Genomic DNA, 17,295 nt, shown 5'->3' on the forward strand with positions numbered 1-17,295 from the left:
TGAAGTAACAGCAGAATAATTGGTGTTTAAGTTTTCTTTCCTAATTACTAGGAGAAGAGTTACCTACGTTTCATAGAAGTAAGTAGAACTGGTGATCAGAAAAATTCATAAAGGTTAGAAATAACTTATTTGCCTCCACAAGGAAGCCAGTTACATACCACAATATCCTTCAGGATGAACACATATCTAGCACTCAAAGCATCTTCTGGATATAATCGTATCTAAGCTTTCCCTTCAGTCCCTGTGAGTTAATCTTTCCTCATCCTTAACAGTCAGCTCTCAAGATCTCTCCTAAAAATGAAGGTAGAAAATGTGTGGGGGATCATCAACTATTGATGTAACTAAAGGAATAAAGGCTCCCTTTTACAGACTTACCATGCCTGGATGAACTGCAGAAGTAAGGAGGTGAAAAGAAATTACATTCACACATTTGGATGCTGCTCTAGCTGATATCCACTGACTCAAAACAGGATAAGCTACACTCATGTCACCTAAAGGGACAGAAGAAAACTGGCTTGACTGGTTAGCAAAAGGGGAAATTTTCCTTAACAGGAAATTAGACACACAGGTAGGTGTGTCAGGGGAGAGCACAGAAACTTGGAACAGGAAGAAGAAAGGTGCAGGCAGAGGATGAAGAAAAACAGAGGGAAGAGTTTCCTGTTTCCAAGACAAAGCCTGGAGCAGAAAGGACTGGAAATTTGGGTGGAAAACCAACTTACATCCTGAAGAATGCCACTGTCCCACCTCTGTACCATGTTCAACAGGGGACTTCATGGAAAACGACTCCCTCCATACCATGACCTTCAGCAGCAACTCTGGAAGGATTTCCCTAGTTATCAGCACGACACTGACACTGCTACAGATCTTCCCAGCAAACAGCAGCTGATCCTGGTGAGAGGGACCCTGCAAGAGGGTAGAGTGCCACAGCAGCCAACCCGCAATGATAGCTCTTGGCCAGCCCACGTTTAAGTACCCTCTATCCCCACATCCCATGGCCCTGGGAGAGCTGTGGAGCTGGTAAGGGCTCAGTTATGGTGGGAGACTTTTGTGAACCTATCTCACCATGCAAAAAAGCCTGGTGCAGAGCAGAAAAGCACAGCATGGCTGCAAAGGGGGGGCCTTGTGCACGACAGCTTGCTGTGGAGGCAGGGACCCTATGGCAGCACCTTGCTAAGGAAGGAAGGAGCAGGCTCCACTGTGCCAGGGAGGCCAAGAGATGGTAGAGGAGGAGGCTGAAATGGAGGAGGGGAGGGATCATTTAGACCCATGGGACATTCCAAGCCGCTGGGGAGAGCGAGTCCAAGGTGGTGTCTGGGTCTAACCACAGGGTAGGGACAGCTTATGCTGGTTCATATGAGGAATTCACTTCTGGGAACTCTTTGTAGATCTGGATTTACTACGCACTTATTGCATCTCTCCCGCCAAGAAAAGTTATAGCACCTTACCCAGAAGGACAGGAAAGGCTCCACTAACTCTCAAGTGGCCACAGCTGGCATCAGACCCAGGCAGCTGGACTGCAAGGCCTGAGCTGGAGGAGGGAGTTACGAACAGGCCCCCCCGACAGTCTGGTGAGCAGCTGCAAGGTAGCAGACTCTGAAGGATTTTGACTCTCACCCAGGCGCATAGCCCCAACAGGTACACTTTCCTGATGTTTGCACAGGACCCCCTGAAGCAGCACACTCTGGTCCCACACTCTTCTTCAAACACACACTGTAAGATTACAGCCTCCAAATTCACTGGACCATGCTTTGTAGGGGTCCACTCTACAAGGAGGTTATATCCCTGCCAGCACCTCGATTTCTTTGTTCTCACAGGGCTGTGAGTTGCCCTTGGTGGCAAGCCTGCTGCTAAGCAAAGCACTGGCCTGCTTAGCCCCAGCCAGGAGCAAATGAGTCAGACTGGGGTTGTGTCTCCTTTGGCTAATCAAAGGCATACGGGAATAATAGTCTTAAATCGAGTGGACAGCGTATTTAAAAGCTAGCCTATACTAATGAGGGCCAATACTGAAATCTTCAGCAATATAAATACAAGAAATTTGTGTAATGCATTACAATCACAATACAATTCTTTGACAAGAAACCGCCAATTTCCAGAGACAGTAAACAGGGTGTACGTCTCTCCCTTTCTGTCCTCTGGAGTACCTTCACCACTCGATCCAATCCTACTGCAGGCTAAGGAACTGTTGTTGGATAACTTCTTATCCCTGACCTGACAAGAGTACAGCACAGGACAGTATTTACACAGTACTCTTCCTGTCCTCCATTCCTGCAGGATACAGACCCTATCGCTGTAATAACCACCTCCCTTTTTTCCCCTCCTGGCAATGGAAGGGACTTGCAGCACCACTGGATAGACAAGATGACACACAATCACGGCTCAGCCTGCTTTCAGCCCCTCTAACAAGCTAATGTCACACCAGTGTGACAGTGAGCCACCCACTAGCACAAAACACAAGAATTGTAGACGCTTCAATAGCTTTGTCCCTAAAAACATTTTATCAATTGGTACCACACCTATTTAAAATTGTACTACTATTCAGTGGCTCAGACCCCATCAGCCTTAACACTGACCTCTAGGTGGCACTATTTGCAAGAGACAGTAACTTTTAAAACTCTAATGTTTCAAAGTGCCATCTACTGGTACTTTAGATATAGAGCAAGTAGCACATCCCCACACGTTTCTGTTGGCAATACCTCCAAATCCATACTTCATCATATAACAAAAAAGTTGCCATGAAGTAGTTTTCTGCATCTACATCCCAAACACTTCATTAATAAATTACTGCAAGTGTGTGGGGCATCTAAAAATTAGGAGCACTGAAGGGAAGTCACTGGCAAGGGTTCTTAAGAAAAGCTATGACTGCGTTAAAAAGATCTAGTAATTTTTTCTGTGATACTTTATATAAAGTTGCTTACGTTCAAGCTCTGCAAGAACTACTCTTCTGCTATCTTCAGGTAGAAAAGGCATTTTATGGATGGCCAGCTCTGCAGATCCTCCTCCATCTCGAGATTCTAAAATGACACTGAAGCAAAAATTCGTACTTCTAAGAACATTACAAGGAAGGCTGTGAAGTTATCTGAGCTCAGTTTCGGGCTACCAGCATCATAAACTCTGGAGGTTGTTATCAAATAAGAAATTGCAAGAAAAAGCTTAACTTTTTTTTTGCCATACCAGCTACAAATGCAGAGGCAAATCCCCTTTTCAACCCATCACCTTCCACAGTTATTTCTGAAAAGACAAGAATGACAGCAAACATTTTAACAGTGCATGTAACTACTTTTAAGATGGACCACAACAGTAGCACTTTAGAAACTTAATTTGAGCTCAGTGTTTTTCTTTTAAAAGTCTTCCACACAAATTTTGTATTTGTTTCATGATCAGGGCAGAAGAATCCCGTTTTTCTGAAAATTAAATTCAGAAGTTTCTGCTGGTTCTGACCTAGTGAGGTGCTACTATACTTCAAAAAAAAAAAAGGCTATGTGTAATTTAAATTTACTCACGTAACTTTTGCCAAATAAAAAAATTAAGTAGCACACTAAGCAAAGACTGAGGTGCAATAGTCACAGCAGCTCAGTAAGACCTTCATCTGCTCTAGGCTCCTAAAAAAGCAAAATGTATCAGCCCATTTGCTGCTGCTATGAAGTCACTACTGTTCAGAACCTGGAAGTACATCATCAGTACTTGTGACTGTACAATAGATAGTATCTTTCAGCAAAACTACCTCAGTAACAACACCTGAAAAGAGCTACACCGTTGTATTTACCCAAATTTTGAAGTTCATCCTTAAGACCACTAAAACTTACACCAATAATTACTAATACTGTACTATTATGAGAACAACTACTAAGGAGGAAAGCAACAGGAGCCCAAGGCCTGTAAGGTTGCCAAGCATTCCCTAAAGGACATTCCTTTGAATAGCTGGAGCTTAAGAAATGGTAGAAGAAATTATTGCTCTGCCATCCACTGAGCAAGGAGTCCTGATACAATTTGTGGAGCACCAAAGCTGCATAAAGACACATCTTGTGAAGCATGTAGGCTGTCAGAACTAGCTGAGGTCTGCTTAAGCTTTTTGGACCTGGTTTTGTAAGAGAAGCAGATCCACACTACCTGCAACAATTCCACCTGCTTCTCCAATTTTGTTTCCCGTTTCTCCCTCCTCTAGCCTAATCCTTTGCCCTCCACATTCTCTAAGTTTTCTGTCCTTCCTCCCGTCACTATGATCTTCCCTATTTCTTTCTGCAGGACACACATGGAGAATGGCCTCATATTACTAAAATATATTTTCTTTGGATGATTAAGTAAGTCACTTTCCTTTCTTGAGGCTATCACATCAAAATTCTGGTTTCAGCACACAGACAAAAAGAACAGTTGTGCTAGAGTAGTACTAACAGCCACCATCATGATTTTGCTACTGAAGGACAGCAATACAGAACTCTGGCCACACCTCCTTTCCAGCCCCAGCACTGCCTGTCTACATGCAGCTTCCTAAAACTGGCAAATATTTATTACACATCGAACATTTAGAGACAACCCAAACTTAGTTAATGTGAATTTATTCTTTCAGTAAGTCATAGTCAGCTCTTATGCAACGAGGGCAGAAGCTGTTGATGATTCACTAAAAAAGAGAGAGAAGAGAGAGAAATATTAGTTGCAGAGGCATTTTTTCAATCTAGTTGCCAAAAAACATTGCTTCAGTTCAAAGCTTTAACTACTAGTCCTGAGCTTAATCAGGACTTGTTTAAAATTTTATAAGGGATAAAGGAAAAAGTCACCCTTCCTTTTAAAATACAAGAATGACAAAAAAAAAAATGATTAGTGGCACTTAGTCTTTCCAAACTCAGAGAAGCTCACTCGGCATCTAAGAGAATTCTCTAATGTTCACTAAATTTGCCTAGACTTAATTTTTCCCACAGCTATTGAATCAGCTTTCAATAGATCTTTAAAGTAACATGAAATATAAAGGTACCTGAATGACACTAGAGACTTCAGTTTGAGTTGCTACAAAAATGATCTAGTACATTCAACTAGTGAGATGCTGTTTTCCAAGTGTTGTGACAGCTATTTTAGCCAGCTGTAATTTCTGTGAATTTATCAGTTAATACCTATAAAAGTATCAATTCTTTACTGTCTGGTTTACCTGTATGTCTCATCATAACACATTCTTTACCCTCCAGATAACGGCCCCAGCATATCACTCACTAGACCTCCACGAAAACAATAAAATGAACAAAAAGACTTACTACTTCCAGTTGGGTGGAAGTACTCTCTTAGTTTTGTAGTAGCGAGCCAACCTATGGATTCTGCTTTCAATCAAAATCAGGCGGAACTTGGCATCTTTATCCTTTAAAAAAAATTGCATCACAAGGGCTACTTTCACTTCCAGATGATTTAAATTTCAGATGAGCTTTGGTAAAGTCTAATATCCACAGCTAGTGCTATAAACTCTACATTCCTTTTGCCAAAGTCTGTTAAGTTTGGTAAATCCAGAACAAGACCAGAAAATATGTGGTTTAAGCAATGTTTTTAAGACAGAGGATTACAAAGTCAGTTCTCCTTTACTAAAAGGTTCCTCCAAGCCCTAATTTTACTCAAATGTGCCCATTAACAGGACCTGCACTAAGAGTCCTGGCTTTGTTAACATAGTGGCTCATCACTTCTCTTGCTTCTTTTCCCAGTTACAAAACAGCAAATTACTTCATTTCTCTACAAAAGTGAGATCTTTTAATTAAAAAATACTCAAAAACCCTAGATAGCATTACTTAAGTATTAGAAAGTATTTAAACTGAATGATATAAAAACAGAGCAGATACGTTTTATAGAAAAGTGAGGGGTTAGCCCTTTCTCCTCACATGCACACGTTATTAAAAACAGCTGCATGAAGTTTATTTTTAAAATTGGATCCAGAAAAAGTTAAACTACTGTATTATTTAAGAAAGTGAAAGTTTCTAGTTAAATTAGCACTCACCTTTCTGTTTCTCTCAAGATGTTTGCGAACAGCAACAGCTTTTTTGATCAAGTGATAAAGATCTTCTGGAAGGTCTGGTGCTAGGCCCTTTGATTTAAGAATTCTCAAAATTTTGTTGCCAGTAACAAAGCGAACCTGGGCAACACCATGGGAGTCCCTCAGAATCACACCTGAAACAAATATTTATAAATCTCACTTGAAAGAAAAAAAAAATCCCCACAAACAACTCCTCTCTCTCATTGCTGTAAAGTTTCATAGCATAGCTAAGAAAAGTTTTCTCTAAATATCCGTTAAACCTTTCACTTTACCAGAGAGCACTCAACAGACAACTGAGTCATCCATTATGTTCAGGCAAGTAACATATTAAGAGCTACAAAAGCTAAAGTCAGTAGGACTTATTAAAACTAGGCAGTGGGAGAACAAAGATTTTATACACTAAAATTTAAATTTTTGTCAGACACAGCTTGTGTGTGCTCCATTAGAATGTTTTACTCAAGAACTCTTTAGCTACAATTTACAACAAAAGCCAAATTAGAAAGGAATGTGTAGAAAGGAAAAAACACAGGTCACTGAAAGCACCTTAAATGAAGAATTTACTCACCATATGGACCACTAATATTCTCAGGACAGCTATACAAGGAAAGGAAAATTCTTTCACACAACACCTAACTACACTGCAGAATTCACCACCACATAAAGCACACGCACATACTTAACCGAACCTTTAAAGGAGCCCAAGCCATCAAGAACTAGTTCATTAGGTAGCTGCACAATGTCTGGCTCAGTAAGTTCCTAAACCTAGCGTAGCTGATATTTGAGAAGTTTTTCCTCTGAAAAACAGGGCAAAATAAACTTCCCCATTAATACCTATTAGTGGCCATTCTTAAGGACAAGTTATAAAATTAAACAGATGCTGTATGCTTTCTGCTTGAAGAAGACAACTTAATTAGAACATGGGAACAAATAGTTTGTTAAAAGAGAATGGTAGAGTAACTTCCAACATCTTTATCAGTTATGGCTCTTGCAAGAATGGGAGCTGCTACACTGCCAGAGTTATCCACACAGTGAATAAACAGGTACAATCACAAAACCAGTATTTTATTTGCATGTTGTTTTCCACAAGTTGAGGGAACAGTTAAAATATTATAGTCAGGAAAAAGTATTTTGCCTCCATTTAGGAGTTATTCAGAAACCTTACCAATTTGCGAGGGAGTCAGTCCTTTTTTAGCCAACTTGTAGATCTGTTCCTTTACATCATCAGAAGTAAGCTTCAGCCACTAAAGAAAAAAACCCAACAGATTGATGAATACTGCTTAATATAGAAGCACAAGCTGGCTATATAAAAACCTTTTATAAGTTCTGGAAGTAGATATTTTATAATGCTTGAGAGAACAATCTAGAACTTCTAATGATACAAAAACTTTTTGGGTAGTACAAACCTGTACTGGTAGTTAAACATGGCGTGTAATGTGGATGTGCAAGAAAAAACATCCACGTTTAAAACCCTAAATAGAGCCTCCAACTAGTTGCTTTATTTTACCTTTAGTTGATAATCTACAAATAAGACAAAGGCATCTCAGGTAGGCCTATACTTTTTTTTGTTACTCCTACGTTAAATTGCGCTGATAGAGACATTACTTCCACAATTAATAAGAGAACAGCAGCACCGTGACAAGCTAGAAGATCCATAGCTTTCAACAAACTAGAAAAACTTCTTAGTGTTTTTTTAATGCTTTCTCATGTTTTGCAAATACAAAGATAAAACAGAAGATCTATTTAAAAGTACTCTGTAAATTACACCTCAAAACAGAATACAAATAAAACCAAACAGATAACTTTATTTTTCAGAAGAGATCATTTGAGCATCCTAATCTGTAGTAAATATTGTAACCATTAGTCACATTTGAAGGTAGTTTAATATCATTTTGCTTTGGGTTATGTCTATGTATGTTAATTTCATGTTTTTGTTTAACTATTTTTCAATATGTGTTTCCCCATACATACCACAAATTGACCTTTCTGCCCCCAAATGACAGATCCTCCAAGAAAGAGTCTTGCAAAGTAATCTAAATTAAGGCACTACTGGTTCAGCTTACAGATAGTCTTCTTAAGTGAAATTAATTTGCCTCTAAAAACTGCACATTTAAATTACTTATGTTAGGGCTCTGGCTGACAACTACTACTACAGACAGCTAGGAAAACAGTGGGTTTATTCCACAAAGAGAAGCCAAACTCAAACGTGAAGGAGCAATTTAACCTCTAAGAATCATCAATACACAACCTGTAAGTAATTTAAATTATGCCCTTCAAATAAAGGGATGCACGTAGAGAAAAACACACTTTTCTCCCCAATACATCAATTAACCAACAAATAGTACTTTGCTTTCTCAGTATGCTAAAACTCTAAAGATTAAATAGCCCTTAGTAACCACTGCTATCACTCTACAGTTCATAGAGGTGCTACAACTGTTCTCCTCGTACATCGCTTTCTCTTCGCGGGCGCTGGCAGGCTGGAGAGCCGGAGATGAGGCCCCGCTGAGAGCCACCGGGGCCCGCCAGGCGCGCGGCGGGCAGCCACTTACCGTAGGCACACTGCGTCGGTAGGGCAAGGCTGACTGGGACAAGCCCTTTCTGCGGGGAAAAGGGAGAAACACACTGGCTGAGCGGAGCCGCCCAAGGCCGCCGCGACGCGCGTCTCCCAAGGGGCCGCGTCCAGCCCCCCCTCCCCCTCCCCCTCCCCCTCCCGACGAGCAGAGACGCGGCGCAGAACCCTCGCCTCAGCGCGGCCCCCGCAGCCCCCCGGGCCGCGCGGCCGCCCCAGCAGCCCCCCCCGGCCGCGCGGCCCAGCCCCGCGGCGGCGCTCACCCGGGTGCGTGCATGCGGCCCATGATGGCGGCGGCAAAGAGGGCGAGCTCGGCGAGGCGGCACTCTCCTCGCTCCCGCTTCCGCCGGAAAGGGCGCCGTCGCGCCTAGCTCCGCCCCCTGCCCTCGCGCCGGCCAATCAGAAGCGCCGTCAGCCCGAGCTGCGCCCAACAGTCACCGCGCTGCCACCCGCCTCGGGGAGGGAGGAAGGGGGGGGCGCGTGCGCGGCCGTTGGTGCCAGCCGGCTGCGGGGGGGGGGGGGGGGGGGGGGGTGGGCAGGGAGGCCCGGGCGCCGGAGGAGGGAACAACAGCACGATCTTGTTCTTTAATGACAGAATAGTGTTTAATGTACTTACAGGACAGTTACGGAGTCACGTTTACAGTACAGGGGCCTTACTGAACACCTTTAGTAACTCGCCACTCGTTAGAGCAGTTGGTTCGATGGAGACACGGTGAAGGGCGGCCCAGGGGCGCCCCCCCCGCAGCGCCCCCGCCTCTCGGGGAGGGCTGCAGCCACCGGGACGGGCCGGGGCAAGCGGGCCCTGTCAGAGCCGAGCAGCAGCACTCTCCCTAAGGCAAGTACTGAGATTTCTACACAGCCTTGTTTATTTTTAAAAATAGAGAACTTTTTATCAAAGGTCACATGCTTCCAGATACAGGTACCTGTAAGCTCATAAAAAGGCAGTAATAAAATTTTCAGTGCAAAGTTGTAGGTTAGGTTTAATAAAAATTTAGGAGCAAGCAGTTATTCTCACATAGCAAAACAAAGGCTAGAGAGACAAGTGGATTTCTGGCTGCAAGTCACATGTTGCATAAAAGTTTTTTAAACAAGATAGAAGAAGCTGTTAAGCTGCTAAGCTGCATTTTCAAACAAATTAGTGTACTGGCAGCTTCCATCTCAGGTTAGTATCTTCCTTTTTCCCATCCATTTTTTTTCTTTTTGTATGTAATACATTAAAAGTTTATTGCAACACAATCATTTTTTTTCTTAATTGATTGAAAACGGTGCAAAGAGGTGCAAGCTTGCTGCTCTTCCTCTACTTTTGAGGAGAGGCCAAGGCAGATCCCATACACAAAATGAAAACCGTGACCACAAAAAGCTTTAGCCAGTGAGTATTTTGCAAAAGGAATAGAAAGGCACAAAATGAGTTTAAGTTAAGACGACTGTTAAATCAGAAGTCAGGACAAGTGCTAACAATTATACAGTACTATACATTTTCTTACCAGAGTCCAGACAACTGTTAAAACCGCAAATCATTTTTAAAATGATTTTAGTTTTTTTATTCGTATTTTGTGCTGTAAGACACTGTGCTTCAATAGCTAACTGCAAAAAGGCAGTACATATTGCTTTAATTTTATTTCACAATGGAACGTTTCACAAAAACAGTAGTCTACTTTCCTGTGTTTAAGTGACTTGCAATTCTGATGATGGAATGGAGTAAGTCTCAAAAGCATCAAGTGAGCAGGAAATATATCTAGTTAGTCATATAGTATATTATTTACATGCTATATACTAAATGAAAAATATGCAGAAGATAGCTCATAGAACTGAGATTTTGGGTACTATTAACGCCCATTAGTAGTAACCCTGTTTCTAACATTCAAGATATTCTTAGCTCTTTAATTACAATCACACCTAAGAAATTGGACCGTGAATATTTTAGGCACCAAGAGATTCAAGTTTACTTCTCTCTTCTGTATTAAAGGGAGACTGGTCAGTAGCAGGAGGAGGAAACTGGATTATGAAAAAGCTTTTTAGTGTGGGGGCAAAAAGCCTTTCCTGTACTGTATCATTGTTCATCGTTCCATATTTTACTTTAAATTTCATTCCAGTGATCGTGCTGATAGTCTGTCACCCTTTCTCAAAACATGTTTTAAATCTAGCACTAAACAGAAGTGTGCAATTCTAGATAGAATATGCCCATATTAAAAACTGAGTAAGCTGAATAACAAGGCTATTCTTGTAGTGCAGGACACCCACTTAAGTAACCAGTGGTATTAATGGGAGAGTGGTTAACATTTGTACTCCATTGTCACAATACATTTCAAATTTAATGCTGCTTAAGTGAGAAACAGTGTTACTGTGAACTGTAAAACAAACAAGTGACCAAGTTCCTCTCCCATAGCTCTGTTAATGCAACTCATTCCTGACCTGCAGTTTATTCAGGAGTTGCACTTTTTTTTTTTTTTTTTTTTTTTTAACCTGGAGGCCATCACTGACCTAGAGGGTGCACAAAAATAATTTAGGTGTGATACCACTTCGGATTTTGTGTTTGAATTTGTTCCACAATTACTCACTGCAGTATTTAAGTCCTAAAAATTTAAAAACATGGTTTCAAAATATCAAAAGCAGTACACATTCAGCCAGTCTTCATTCACTTTTGCAGATAATGGGTAGATGGAGAACAAGGAATTCACCTAAGTTACACTGATTATGAAGATCAGTTTAAGTGATGTTATTTGGAAATAACATTTCTCTGAAAGAGACTTCCAGTAGGATCTGCAAGTTATTGAATGTGAGAATGTTTCCCCTTTTAAAGGAGATGAAAGAGTTAACATATACATATTTAAATACTAGAAATGAGGTACAAGAGAAGCATTTGAGTTATAAGGCACCATTATTTACAACTTCCATTATTGGCAACTCACTCCAATAACTGTTAAAGAAGCATGAATCTGGGATCAAATGCAATGCCAAGGAACTTTTCCAGCCCTTCAACTTTCATTTCTACAGGTGTGAAACCACCAATACTTTACCCATTGCTGCTTCTGTGATGCCTAGTTAATAGTGGGAATGTAATCTTGAAAAATACCACATTTTCTTTGATACTCTCCAGCATCATGCCATAGTGATGGATGACATAACACAGGGAACAGAAAAATTATAAAGCAAAAATCCACTACATCCACAGGCCTAAGTTTGTGATTAAGTTGTGGTGGTTTAACCAACCAGCATGGTCAGATTGTTAATTTGACTCTTGCATGGGTGGTTTAAAAACCCTTCCTTTACCTGTAGGTATTAAAAAACATTTACATTAATGCTTTGATAACATTGCATAAGTATAAACCAGCAATGGTTTTCTAGCAATCCTCCAAATTAGGCTACATGAAGGTTGGTCCAACGTATCTTTTGAAATGCAGTCTCTCTTATTTTAAAACATACAAGTTATTTTCAAGTAAGATGATGCACAAAGCACAGGTGAATGCAATTGGTCTGTTCTTACTCAGGTGTGAAAAGGAGTTCACAGATAGGGTACAGCAGTTAGTTGATACCAATTAACAGTCTCCTTGCTTAAGTTAAAGTCCTTTAGTGAGAGTGTAATTCCACCCAAGAAAAAGTTCTCACGTAATGATTCTGCACTGAGCACACTTAACTGAAGTTCTCTCTGTTTCAGTGTCTCCATGCTGTATCCACTGTATACAAGCTAGAAAGTAAAAAGTTAAAATTTTTTTGTTATCCAAATAAAGTTGCACAGATTACCCTTTTTCTGACTGCCTAGCCACTGAGAAACTTAAGCATTGGTTTTCAATTGCATGTTATACCCATTCAGTAAGTCTGCTTTTCAGAGGCTAGGCTGAAGCATGTGCTTGTTATTTGGTACTCTGAACGTTAACTGTTTAAAAGGGACAGAATTTTTAGTAGGGAAGTACTGTTTACATGACAAGAATTTTGAAATTATTCTTCTCTCCATTAATTCAGAACAACTGGGAAGATACTATAATCCACACTAGCCAATTTATGAATGCAGGGGAAGGAGGAGGAGACTGGGGAAAGGAAAAAACAATAAAAAAAAATACTTTAAGATTCCTCTTCCTTCTCCCTATCACTCCTCTTAAAGTCAGTCTGAGATATTTTTGCCTGAAGTTTTTGAAACACAAGTATATTCTCCCTTCATATAAAGATTTTTTTAGACAAATTTTTATTATACTTTTATAATACAAAACTATATCAGACCATAGGGAGTTGTTACATATTAAAATTTCACTTGCCATTTCATTGAAAGTTGGATTTCTCGTCTTCCGGGAGATTTTGGTTTTGCGTTTGGATGTTTTGTGTGTATCTGGAAGTAAGTATGTTTTCACATAGGGATTTGGATCAGCACCATCTTCTGTAACCTACAGTGAAAAAAACATGACAAATTAAAAAACTAAATCAGTGCACATCCATTTGATGGTCATCTTTCAAATTCTTAGTTATTACCACCAAGCTAACCAAATTCAGCAGCTGATTAAATTAATTAAATTTAATTAAATAAATAAAATTAAAAAAATAATAATTAAAGTTGGAAAAAATAAATTTGGAGGAAGAGAGATATTTCCATCATTACTGCATCAATCAAAGTAAAAGTCACACACAAAGTTTTTGGCACTGAGCTCAGTACCTCAACTCACCAGATCTTTGATGTGCATCACCATGATAAATAGAGTGCTATTTCTATATGATATGGATAGCTTCACTTCTCCTCCCACTTTGCCTGAAGTAGGACTTGATGGATTTGCATCTGGAAAAACAACCCCCCCCCAAAAAAATCCTTAAACCTACAATGATTTCGCCATGATATTTGCATTCTGTAAGTTTTCATCAGTATTACATTGAGTACTTGTATAGAGGGGAAAAAATGGCAAGGCTTAGATCAAGTTCCTTTGTTTCTAATTTTATTTCTAATGCATTCTCCCAAGATGGCAAAGTTTCAGTACCAACTTGGAAAAAGTAAAAGCCTTAGTAATTTTTCAAGCTATAAGGAAACCTAAGTGATTACAAATAGGGTCCTATAGGGAAAGGGGCTGGATGGTCCCAGAAAGCTGGTTGATTTTCCAGAGTCACCTCCTCCAAGCTCAAGAACAGTCCATCCCATTGATCAGAAAGTCAAGCAGAGGTTGCAGGAGACCTGCACAGATGAACAAGGAGCTCCTTGTGAAACTCAAACGTAAAAAGGAAGTATACAGAAGGTGGAAGCAGTGACAGGTAACATGGGAGGAACATAGGGACTTTGTCCAAGCATGCAGGGATGGGCCTAGGAAGGCCAAAACCCATCTGAAGTTCAATCTGAAGGGACATCAAGGACAACAAGAAGGGCTAAGTACAACAGTAACAAAGGAAAGACGAGCGGAAATGCAGGCCTGTTGCTGAAGTGGACAGAGGCCCTGGTGACAAAGGACACAGAAAATTCTAAGGTACTGAATGCCTCCTCTGACTCAGTCTTTACCAGTAAGACCAGCCCTCAGGATCCCAGGCCCCAGAGACTTGGGGGAAAGTTTGGAGAGAGGAAAATCCTCCTTTGGTGGAAGAGGATCAGGTTAGGGAATACTTCAGCAAAACAGACATACTCAAGTCCGCAGCCCTGATGGGATGCACCCACGAGTGCTGAGGAAGCTGGCCAATGTCACTGCTGGCCACACTCATCCTTGAAAGGTCATAGAGATCAAGAGCAGTGCCTGAGGACTGGAAGAAAACAAATGTCTCTCCAGTCTTCACCCTCAGTCCCTGAAAAGATGATGTAGTAGCTCATCCTGGACACCATTTCCAGGCGCATGAAGGACTAGAAGGTGATCAGAAGTGGTCAGCATGGATTCACAAAGGGAAAAAAAATCATGCTTAACCAACATCAGATCCTTTTCTAGGGTGCAATGGCTGACTGGGTAGATGAGGGGAGAGCAGTGAATGTAGTCCGCTTTGACTTCAGCAAGGCTTTTGACACTGTGTCCCATAATGCCCTCCTAAGTAAGATGAGGAAGTACAGGCTAAATGAGCCAGCAGTGAGTTGGATTGAGAACTTGCTGAAAGGCAGAGCTCAGAGGGTTGTGATCAGTGGCACAAAGTCTAGCTGGCAGCCCGTGGCTAGCTGTGCACCCCTCCATTGGTCAATACTGGGTCCAATCCTGATTCACCTATTCATCAGTGACCTGGATGAAGGGACTAAGTAAACCCTCTGCAAGTTTGCTGATGAAGCAAAACTAGGAGGAATGGCTGGTGAGGGTTGTGCTGCCATTCAGAGGGACCTGGACAGGCTGGAGAAATGGGCAGAGAGGAACCTCATGAGGTTCAACAAGGGCAAGTGCAGAGTCCTGCACACGAGGAGAAATAACCCCATGCACAAGTACAGGCTGTGGGCTGACCTGCTAGAAGGCAGCTCTGTGGAGAAGGACCCAGGAGTCCTGGTGGACAAGTTGACTATGAGCCAGCAATGTGCCCTTGTGGCCCGGAAGGCCAATGGTGTCCTGGGGTGCTTTAGGAAGAGTACTGCCAGCAGGTCAAGGGAGGTGATCTGCCCCCTCTATTCACCCCTGGTGAGGCCACATCTAAGTACTGTGTGCAGTACTCCAATATAAGAGAGAGATGGAGCTGCTGGAGCAAGTTCAGCAAAGAGCTACTGAGATGATGAAGGGACTGGAGCATTTCTCATATGAGGAAGGGCTGAGAGCACTGGGACTGTTCAGCCTGGAGAAGTTAAGATTGAGGGTGGATCTTATCAATTAGTATAAGGATCCGAAGAGAGGATGTACAGAGGATAGGGCCAGACTTTTCAGTGGTGTACAGTGATGGGATGAGAGGCAACGGGCACAAACTGCAGCAGCAGAAGTTCCATCTTCACCTAAGGAAGAACTTTTACTGTGAGGGTAACAGAGCACTGGAACAGGTTGCACAGTGAGACTGTGGATTCTCCATCCTTGGAGATATTAAAAAGCCATTTGGACACAGTCATGGGCAGCCTGCTCTAGGTGATGCTGCTTAAGCAGAGGGATGGACTAGGTGATTCTCCAAAGGTCCTTTCTAACCTCAACCATTCTGTGACATTGTTGCTTTTTTATTCTTTTTAAATTTTTATGTTTTTATCTCCGTTAAGCTGTATGCAGATAGCTATTTAGAGAAATACAGATGCAAAGTTTTCAGTGAGTAAAAGCAGTTAAAGATTTTTTTTAATTTTTTCTTTTTAAAATAGCATTACAAAGGTGTTATACTACAGTCATCCATTTTATAGACGCTAACTCCCCAAAATGTTACTTACCTGTAGCTCTGGCTATTCCATCTATTCCTTCCACTTTGTCATCACGAAGTAAAGGATGGAAAAAAGTATAAACAAGATCGCACTAAATTTGGAAGAAAGGTTACATGTTAGCTTGACTGTTAACAAGCACTAAAATTTGAAAGCTTTCATTGGATTTGCTTATTGGAACTCACTTCTGCCACCTCTGAAGAACTGTTCATCAGACTCTGTATATAGCTGTTGAGCTCTACTTTTCTTTTAGCTGCTACATCTTTTATATGGGTTCTTCCCAGAACCATCTTATTAGGAAAGCTACAAGGAAAGAACAGCATTTACTTTTCTGTTAACTTTTCTGAAATAAGTATATTTAGATTTCATTGCAATTTCTATCCAGAAATGCTGACATCCATTTCTGTTGTCAATCACATATGGAATCACAGCACAATAACAAGCAATGTCATTATAGAAAAGTGAGGAAACATTTATAGGTAATTGTTGTAAATGATACCACATTCTAAAACTAAAGACACTGAGTTGCTCCTCTGGTGCTTCTCCTTAAAGCAATGCACTTTTCCCCTTCACATCCTAATTGCTAACTATGAGGACTAGTCTGGCCCTCAACAGTTTTGTCTCCTCCTCATTTCACACAATGTCTTCCATCACCCAGCTTGAGTCACTTTTGCTGCTTTGGTTATAATACTTATTACTGAGTTAGAAACATACCCCGGTAACTTCCAGAGAGGAAAGAGAATACCAAGTTTGTTATGGAGCTCCTGGAACTCATCAAATGTCCGGAAGACAAATGTTGGTTCAACTTGTCCTTCTCTCAGAATTCTCACTACATAGATCTGTCAAAAACACAGAAAAGATACTAATATTAGCAATATTATAGGAACTGACTTCATTCATTTTTTTCTTAACAGTTAAGTCTTTCTTCTGTGTGATCCTTCTGTAGCATACATTTCCCAGTAACAATATTGCATTTCATAGTAAAATTATAGTAAAATTATTGTTACAAACAACCCTACTATGGTACAAAGTAACACAAATGATCTTCCTATACTGTAGATCCGTATCTGTCAACAGGATAAATGTAGTTAAGGCTAAGCTGTCAGTATTTTCCCTTTGAAGATTGAGTAGAGGTTCATACTTGATATCAGGTTTACAATATTTTAATGCATCAGCGCAGGATGACATCTAGACATGCATCTGTATGGCTAGAACTCCAATGAAACTTTTCAGGTCCAGACTGTAGGGCAAACTAATGCCTAATCTTCTCAGTCTAATTCTCTCAAGATTCTAAAGGATTCTACTTTTAAAGTGATAATTTGGTGAGTAGACACAGATATACTGCATATACAAAAATCAATTTGAGAAAAGACTGGGAATACACTTCCCAGGATGCATTCATCCATGTTACTATGAAAGGGAAAACAAAGTTGAGACACCACACAGAAAATTATGTTCAGTGGGCTCATGTGG

General features: G+C 40.9%; 2 protein-coding genes across 4 annotated transcripts in view; both read right to left on the reverse strand.

The window, feature by feature from the left end:
- Nucleotides 1-4,537: 4,537 nt before the first annotated feature.
- RPS13 (ribosomal protein S13) lies at nucleotides 4,538-8,934 on the reverse strand. Its single transcript, XM_062576290.1, has 6 exons — nucleotides 8,831-8,934; nucleotides 8,548-8,596; nucleotides 7,164-7,242; nucleotides 5,966-6,135; nucleotides 5,241-5,341; nucleotides 4,538-4,615 (listed from the first exon to the last, which is right to left on the reverse strand). The coding sequence occupies exons 1-6, from the start codon at nucleotides 8,851-8,853 to the stop codon at nucleotides 4,582-4,584; spliced, it is 456 nt and encodes a 151-aa protein (XP_062432274.1). The 5' UTR covers nucleotides 8,854-8,934; the 3' UTR covers nucleotides 4,538-4,581.
- A 211-nt stretch (nucleotides 8,935-9,145) lies between these two features.
- PIK3C2A (phosphatidylinositol-4-phosphate 3-kinase catalytic subunit type 2 alpha) overlaps nucleotides 9,146-17,295 on the reverse strand; it is a 59,024-nt gene continuing 50,874 nt past the window's right edge. For all 3 annotated transcript variants that reach the window (XM_062575966.1, XM_062575967.1, XM_062575965.1), the window contains exons 28-33: nucleotides 16,537-16,661; nucleotides 16,008-16,125; nucleotides 15,835-15,916; nucleotides 13,220-13,329; nucleotides 12,818-12,943; nucleotides 9,146-12,252 (exon numbers count right to left, since the gene is read on the reverse strand). In XM_062575966.1, the coding sequence (XP_062431950.1) occupies nucleotides 12,070-12,252; nucleotides 12,818-12,943; nucleotides 13,220-13,329; nucleotides 15,835-15,916; nucleotides 16,008-16,125; nucleotides 16,537-16,661 (744 nt within the window). In that variant the 3' untranslated portion in view covers nucleotides 9,146-12,069. The remainder of the gene's footprint in view (nucleotides 12,253-12,817; nucleotides 12,944-13,219; nucleotides 13,330-15,834; nucleotides 15,917-16,007; nucleotides 16,126-16,536; nucleotides 16,662-17,295) is intronic.

This window comes from Rhea pennata, chromosome 5 (assembly GCF_028389875.1).
Source record: "Rhea pennata isolate bPtePen1 chromosome 5, bPtePen1.pri, whole genome shotgun sequence".
Classification (NCBI taxonomy): Eukaryota; Metazoa; Chordata; class Aves; order Rheiformes; family Rheidae; genus Rhea; species Rhea pennata.